We start from the raw sequence: 7,763 nt of genomic DNA, 5'->3' as shown, positions 1-7,763 counted from the left end.
TTTTGCTTTGCCTCCAAATGTTTCTGTTTCTCACAGGGCTGTTATGATACTGATTCCAGAATGAGAAAGCCACATTTCTGGGACAGGTTTCAGGTTTGGGTTGGTTTTTTTTTTTTAAAGAAAAGCAGCTGGCTTTTAACTGTGCCATGTTCCCTGGGAGGCATAGCAGTCCCTTGGCAGTGATGATGCCAACCCTCATATTTTCACTGCAGACAAACACGCTGGTCTGTAATCCCAGGACCGTGGTCTGTGTTGTCCCCGCTCCAAAAACCTGTGGAGGGAACCTCCTTCACGGGTGTTAAACACCAAGGTACCCATCCTGGCTTAGGAAATCCAGCGTCGGGAGCGGGCAGAGGCAGGCAGGGAGGCTGGGGGAGCGTCACTGCCCACTGGGGTGGTGGCACAGGGCTGGTGGGAATAGCTGTGGTGGCACATTTCTGCTCTTTGTCACCTTAGGGAATTCAGCTGCCTCAAGGACATGCAACAGGGAGGGAACGAGGACCCTGGGGACAAAGCAGGCAGCCTGGGGACCCCAGTGGTGCGGCACACAGCTCCCTCCTGGGGGAATGTCACTCCTGGGCACCCAGAAGCAGCCAGACCTGGAGGAAAAGGCACCCAGAGGTGGCATTTTGTAACGTGGGGCGGCTCGGTGGGACCTGTGATTTGAGGTGCTGCCATGAGGCAGGACAGGGGAAGGGGCAGGCAGCATCTCTGCAGCTCCGAGCCCAGTGGGGATGGGGATCCCCTCATGCTGTCTTCATTCCCATTTGCTTCCTTCCCCTTCCTCTGTTACCTATTCTTCTGCCATGCTTTTCCATCCGGGGGCTGCAGGCGAGCTGCATGCTGTCCACCTGGGATGTGGGGAGGAGATGTGGCTCCGAGGGCCTGGAGAGCCCCTTCCCAGAGCCCGGGCAGACCCCTCTCCTCGCTGCCCATCACCACCACTGCCTCGAACTGGAGGAGAGCTGGGACAGACATCAGCCCCAGTAACCCAACCTTTGCCATATATACTCCTGCAGGGCAAGACAGAGCCATTGGGACCCCCACCCCATCTCACAGCTCCCCCATCCCAGGCATTACCTGCATCCGCACTCCCCCCAAAAAACTCTTCCCCCAGCCCTTATGGGGGTCCGGCAGGCACAGCAAGCCCCCCGCTCTGCAGACAGTCCCGCGGCCATCATGTACACCCATGTGCCACCCCCAGCTCCCCCATGCCGGGGGACAGGGGTCCTCCAGCAGCAGGGTGCCAAAACCAGCCCCCAGCCCCTACGAGCACACATGCCCTGGGACTTTATGGCACTCAGAGGAGCCAGGGTGCCAGGATCCAGCACCGCTGCACCCCAGGGAAACCCTGGGAGCAAAGACCTCTCACCTTATCAGATGGATGGCCCGTTTCTTCTCTACCACTATGGAGCTAGAGCCCAGGTAGAGGGTGCCCAGGAGGACGTGGATGCCCTGGGGAGCAGAGGGCACAGAGCATCCCAGTAGTGGCTGCAGCCCTAGGATGGGTGCTCACACCTACCCACACACACCCAGCTCCCCTTTCGGGGTTGTGTGGTGTGACTGACACCAGCCTGCAGCAGCCGGCCCCCCGCACAGCCCCGGCATCCCCCGGTGTGGTGTATGGGGTGAAGGTGACAAAAGGGTGTCTGGGGACCATCCCCAGCACTGCTGCAGCATCCCAGGCACTGCAGAGGAGAGCGCAGGTGGCTGCCCCGGCTGCACCGTTCCCCATGCACAGCACTGGGGTGATGTGTCGGTTCCCCTCAGCAGATCGCATCCCCCCACCTTTTCAGCTCTGTGTCTCCCCATTTCCCTTGTTGGAGGGGGCAGAGACCCCTCCTGCAGCCTGGCTCAGCCCACCACTGGCTTGCAGAGACCGAGAACCACCACACGCTCTCCCAACCCTCCTTTCCAGCCATATTCTCTATGCTGAAGCTCCCTGCCTGCTCAGCCCCCCGGGCATCCTCCTTGCCCTTTCCCAGACCCCATCCCAGGCCCCAGCATCATTCCAACCCAGACCAGTTTAACCCAGGGACGTAAAGCAGCCCCTGCTCCACCAGCAGCTCCTCTCCCCCAGATCACTGGCATTTCACGGACTCCCAAGATCGCTGCCCAGCATGGACCTGCCCTTTCCTCTGCCACCCCATGCTGTGTCCCCTGCGTCTCCCCAGGGGCTCTTTCCCTCTAAGAGGGGCTGCTGAGAGGAGCCCTGTGGTCCTTTTGTCCATGCCCACCCCCAGAAGCAGGTAGAGAAGCATCCCCCAGCACCACAGGGTGGGGAACAGGTAGGCACGAGAGGTCAGTCCTGTGCCCGGTGGGGGGGTCTGGCATGGGGGTCTTCCCAGGGAACATTCGCAGCTCCCGGGTGCAAACAGAGCCAGAGCTTTCCAAGCAGTGCTGGTGATGCTGGGCAAGAGGGGATCGTCCTGCGCTCCCCACTTTCACCTCAGGGATGGTTGTTGCAGACACCATAAACAAGAGCTGCTCCGAGATGCCGAGCGCCAAGCCCGGCATAAGCCAGGCTCCAGCCCGAAGGTGCTGTCGGAGGCCGCCAGGCACAGAGATCTCCCCACCCCATCAGCCCCCCAGCCCTCCGCCACCCTCCCCATCACGGCAGAGGGGCGGCACCGGGGTGCGCAGCGTCTCCCCGCAGCTGTGTGGCACTCACTGTCCCTCAGGGTACCCAGCTCCCGGCGGGCCCCATCCTTGCCAGCACAGGTCAGCAGCTGCCGGTCTTTGCCCCAGCACTTCTCCTGCCTGTGTTGCCACCCTTTTTATAGCCCTATGGTCACTGCCACCTCCCCAGCACCCCGTGTCCCTGGGCAGGTCCCTCCCCATCACCCCGCTGGACCCCCAGACCCTCTCTGGTCTCTGCCACCCGCTGTCCCCAGCCCTGAGAGGTACCCGCTCCTCCCCTGGAGGTTTCAGGGCTGCAAATGCATGGAAGTACACATCTAAAAAAGAGAAACACTTTTCCATAGAGCCTTAAGACACCTATTCCTGCATTTCCAGAGAAAGCTGCGCCTAAACACAGCAAAGCAGCAGAAAACCTTGAAAGCCCGTGACAAGATAATCTAGGTTTAAAGATTGAGGGGCTCTGGGTTATCACCGTGCTAATGCCCGATTTCACGGGAAGGGGCATTTTGCAGTTGGCAGCGGCAGCAAGAGGCTGGCCCTGACCCAGCAGCGGCTCAGTGCGTGGCAGTGGGATGCTCCAGGAAAAAAGAGCCTGATGCTGGTGAAGGATGAGCAAGGAGGGGACCATCACGCTGGGCAAAGACAGAGGGACCTGCCAGCCTGGTTGGGGAGGGGGACAGAGCTTCATGGTGGCCCCCTGGGGCTGGGGGGTCTCCCCGGGTGCCATGGGAGAGGAGGTACAGGGGGCTCCAGAGCCACAGGTGGGGAGCCAGAGCCATAATGGTCCATGAAGGCAGGATGAGTGGAGACAGCCTGTTCATCCCGCTCCCCCAGTCTCTGGGGCTTTTCCTACTGAACCGGCTCATTATTTTTTCAGAGCTGGGAACAGAAATAACTGACAGCGAGTGAATAATCCATGAGGTTTTGGCTGAGCAGTGCGAGCATTGTCAGGGCCGGGGGGGGTTGTTGAAACAAGAAAGAAAACATTTAACTCAACCCAAAACTAAAGAGATGGTTCAAACAGCCATTTCCTTACCCTGCTCTAGGGCTGGAGGTGAGGTCTGGGGACAGACACTGTACCCAAACAGTGGGGAGATGCTCCAGGGAGCAAATGCAGGTAGACATGGCCCCTTAGGGCACCAACAACTCACCAGGGTGCTCCCACCCCTCTGAAAATCAGCATTGGGCTCTCCTTCCTCACCTCCACCCCAGGTTGTCCATGAGTTCGGGCAGCTCCTTAAATAAACTGCCTTCTCTGCCATGCCATGCCAGATGCTCATCACTATCCTCACTCCTCATTAGGTTCTCAAGCATCCCCACCACTGCAGGGTGCTTAAGGCTGGAAGTCAGTGACAAGCTCATTAGGCGGCGACAAACTTCTCTGCTGGTTAAAAATGGGTCAAGAGCCCTTTGGTCTCAATTCCTGCCCCCAAGATGAGTGATTTTTGAGGGGCTGCAGCCCAGGTGAGGTTCGGGAGCACTCATCAGGTCCCATCACACAGGACAACCCAGCCCCATTCACAGTCTTGCAGGACCAGGGAGCACGTGCCACCGGTGTCCCCCTGTCACCCCGACGAGCAGCCCCAGCCCAGGGGCAGCTCCTCGGCTGGTGTAAGAACGCGGAGCTGGTGCCGTCACCGTCATCGCCTCCGGCTGAGCAGCTGCTCCAGCAGCACTAAATATAGTGAGCCTGGATGCTGCGTATATAAGGGGGGTGGATTTAGGGTGGCGGATTTCCTTACGGGGGAGCAGGTAGTGGGGGGACAGTTGCATCTCACCAGCTCCAGGGGGACCAGATGAGGGTGATTGGCACTCGAGACCCCTGAAGCCAGACCGTATGAGCCCCTGGCCTGACGGACAGCAGCTCTGTAGGGAGGATTTGCAGCTCCCGTGCTGAGAAACCCCCAAAATGAGGAGACACAGGCCCAGATGGAGCATTTATGTCAAAGATAAAATAAAGCCAATGGGGTACAAGCCGAGGTAGATGGTCTGGCTACCCACGCAGCTCCTGGCGTATGTCAGGGTCTCAATAAGCTACCTACTACATGGCCAACAGACCTCTAGGAGGTCCTAAACGCCGACAAGAATGAACCCCAGCAGCCAGCCGGGTATTTACAGGCAGAAACACCCTGTGAAGCCCCAAGATGCGCACACACACCCCCCGAGAAGCCCCTTCTCCAAAGCAGCCAGCAGGCGAAGAGCCCCTCTTTGAGACCTAGCGCAGGGGCAGGAGATGGGCAGGGAAGGGGGCAAATTCAGGGTGCTTGCTGGCTTTCGGGAGGGGGTACCAGCGTGTCCCAGCCTGCAGTGCAGCAGGAGAAGGATGCTGTAGCCCTGGATGTGGGGAGCCGTCTGAGGACAGTTTCGGGAGTATGGAGGCAGGACCCCGCGCCGACGTCCTCAGGGCCAGAACCTTGCTTAGACTTCAGGGGCAGCCAGCTGCAAAGAAACCCAAAGAGCTGCTGCTTCTGGGAGCGGAGAGGGCTCGGGGGAGTCCCCAGCACTGGGGGACTGGGATCTGTGGGGTCTCCAGCCTCTCCTCCGCCCCCCGCACCCACCCATGCCTGGAGCAGTGCCCGATGCAGCGAGGCAGAGGTGCCAGTGTGCTCCCCGGGGACAGGGGTGGCATGCATTCCCGGGAGGGGGGGAGGCACCGGCGGCGGTGGGAAGAGGTCTGTCATGCGGGCAAGGGTCGGATGCTGCTCGTGGGAACCAGCCCGGCCCCGGCTCCACTTCTAGCTGGGCTGCTCTTTGGGGTCGTAGATCACCTCGGCGTAGCTGGGCGGCTGGGGCAGGTCAGCCAGTGGCACTGCCAGGTCCACCTGCGTGGCGCTGGGCACGATCAGCATGGCCTGGGGGAGAGCAGGGGTGGGGACAGTGCTGAGCGTCTGGCCAGGGCTTGGCCCTGCTGCCCCTCGCCCAGCTGCCCTTCACTCCCCCTGCCCTACCTCGTTGGGGCTGAGGCGGGTGGCCCGGCACCAGAAATTGGCAGTAGCCACAGCGATGCAGAACTCCAGGATGGTGAAGATGAGCAGCACAATGGAAATCCCGTTCCCTGCGAGCTCCAGGATGGGGAAAGCCCCATCAGCAGCGCCCAGGACAAGGAAAATCCAGCTCAGCCCCACAGAATGGGCCCCACCCCACATTTTGGAGCAAGGATTTTGGGGCTCCCCTCCTCTGTCTCCCACCAATCCCAAGCACTGCAGCCCCGGCTCCGCGGGTGCCAAGGTCTTGCTCTGAGCCCTCTGCCTCACCGCTTTTACGGCTTGCCGAGAGAAATAGGAGCTTCCAGGGCGTGAGTCATCTTCCAAATACCGGCCTAAAATAGGTCAGGCGCACGGCAGCGCGCCGGCAGACGGCCCCACGGTCGGGGTGCTGCCGGCCATGGGCTCCCGCTCCCCAAAAGCGATGGGCTGAACCCTGCAGAGGAGCCTGGCAAAGCCCCCCCACACCCCCAGGAAGGGCTCAGGCAGCACCCGGGGGAGGCATAACAGCTCCAAGGGGTGATGGAGAAAGGGACAGGGAAGGTTCCCAAAAGGTTTAGCTCTGTCTGAGCAGGCTCAGCCAGCCCTGGGCACCACTACTCCAAAAGCAGGGGCTGGAGGGAGGGGGGGGGACACCTGCTCTGCCCCCGCTTACCAGAACGAGATAGCTGTAGTAGTCGAAGCTGGAGCGGTAGAGCCCGTTCAGATTGAGGTCTACGATGAAGGCAACGATACCCAGCAGAGCAAAGATGGCACTGATGACGTTCATGGTCTGGCTGCCCTTGACCTGCGGGCACGGAGAGGCTTTGGGGATGGTGTCAGATCCCAAAGCCCGTGGGGACACCCACCGCCCTGGCTCTGCAGCACTGCCCAGCCGTGCTCTGGCAGACTGGGCACAGGGTAACAGCCCAAGCTGCCTTCAGGGGCTTTTTTTTCCCCCCCTTCCCTCCTTCCCAGACATAACCCTAGTGCAAGCTTCAGACTTGGCTTTGCCCCGATGGGTTTCACCTGAGGTCAAGCTGCTCCCACCCACCCCCTCCAGCAAATGGGGCAGCAATAGGGATCCCCAGGGACACTCACCGCACACTCTGTGGGGCTCTTCTCTGCCCCGATGGAGAGGCAGCCCGAGATGATGAACTGCACCAGGAGAGAGGGGGACAGTCAGCCACTGCCCTGAGCCCCCCAAACCCATGCACCCAACACCCACCCAGCATTAACAAGCTGGCCACAGGTACAGCCCCACAGCTCTCAGGGGCACGGTGATTCCCCCCTTGTGCATTGCTAGTTCTTGAGTTTTACAGCTGCTGAACCAGAACCCCCAGTCCCCAGGACCCCGGTGGGCTTCCCTCCCCAGTGGGCATCCCTCCGTGGCCCCGTGCTACGCACAGACACGCCGCCGAGGAAGGGGATCTCGCCGATGACGAAGACTGAGGTGTAGACGTTGGTGAGCGTAGTCAGGACGATCCCAAAGCCAATGTGCATGAAACCGGTCATAATCTGGATGGTCTGTGGATGGGGCAGGGCAAGAGTGGGGCCAACTCAGACCCCCCCCACCCCAAGGATGGGGGGTGTCTAGGTCCCCAAATCACTCTGGGGCTGCAGCATCCCCCAGGGGATTTACAGGAGGAATAGAAATCGCCGGGGATGGGGAAAGAGGGGGATTTTCCAGGGGTGCCAGCCCCCCCCCTTCCACCCCCCCCTCCCCCCCCCCAGCCCCCCGACTCACCCCCATGACTCGGTTCTTGCCCTTGGGCAGGGTCTCAGCCGTGTACATCACAGCGCGGCTGCCCAGCCGCAGGGTCCCCATCCCCTGCATGGAGGCAGTGCGGGGCAGCGGGGGACACCCCCCCCCCCCGCCCGGTCCAGGTCCCGGAGCAGCCCGGTCCCCGGCGGGGCCGCCCCCGCCCCACCCCGCCTCACCGGGATCCCATTGGCGCAACGCGGCTGATGTCAGAGGCTGCAGCATCCCCGGGCCGCCGCCCAGCCCACGCGTGGCCCCACGACCCACGGATGGACCCCAGTGCTCGGCCCCACATTCTCACTGGTGGCTGAGGGACACGGAGCAAGTGGGAAATTTTGGGGAGGGGGAAGGAGAGGGGCAGCCCCCCCCCGCCCCAAACCACCCCACCCGTGGGTGCA

General features: G+C 61.4%; 1 protein-coding gene across 4 annotated transcripts; it reads right to left on the bottom strand.

Annotated features, from left to right (window-relative positions):
• Positions 1–4,564: 4,564 nt before the first annotated feature.
• Positions 4,565–7,499, bottom strand: LOC135313711 (membrane-spanning 4-domains subfamily A member 12-like). 4 transcript variants are annotated; one of them, XR_010373243.1, is made up of 7 exons: positions 7,351–7,499; positions 7,011–7,130; positions 6,705–6,761; positions 6,280–6,411; positions 5,589–5,702; positions 5,199–5,492; positions 4,565–5,079 (listed from the first exon to the last, which is right to left on the bottom strand). XR_010373243.1 is itself a non-coding variant. In XM_064453349.1 (7 exons), exons 1-7 carry the CDS (start codon positions 7,438–7,440, stop codon positions 5,059–5,061), a joined length of 618 nt encoding a protein of 205 aa, XP_064309419.1. In that variant the 5' UTR covers positions 7,441–7,499; the 3' UTR covers positions 4,565–5,058. The 4 variants fall into 4 exon arrangements, 3 of the variants coding, with proteins under 3 accessions (XP_064309419.1, XP_064309417.1, XP_064309420.1); XM_064453349.1 differs by having other exon boundaries at positions 5,409–5,492; XM_064453347.1 differs by having other exon boundaries at positions 4,565–5,492.
• Positions 7,500–7,763: the final 264 nt, after the last annotated feature.

This window comes from Phalacrocorax carbo, chromosome 5, assembly GCF_963921805.1.
Source record: "Phalacrocorax carbo chromosome 5, bPhaCar2.1, whole genome shotgun sequence".
Taxonomy (NCBI): domain Eukaryota; kingdom Metazoa; phylum Chordata; class Aves; order Suliformes; family Phalacrocoracidae; genus Phalacrocorax; species Phalacrocorax carbo.
Note: the sequence above shows the minus strand (reverse complement) of the source record. Positions and strands in the feature narration are given on the sequence as shown.

Coding starts and splice junctions, on each gene's coding strand:
- LOC135313711 (XM_064453347.1), bottom strand. CDS start 7,440: ATGCAGGGGATGGGGACCCTGCGGCTGGGCAGCCGCGCTGTGATGTAC. Junction 7,131..7,350: donor GCAAGAACCGAGTCATGGGG/GTGAGTCGGGGG, acceptor CCCCATCCACAG/ACCATCCAGATTATGACCGG. Junction 6,762..7,010: donor CCTTCCTCGGCGGCGTGTCT/GTGCGTAGCACG, acceptor CTCCTGGTGCAG/TTCATCATCTCGGGCTGCCT.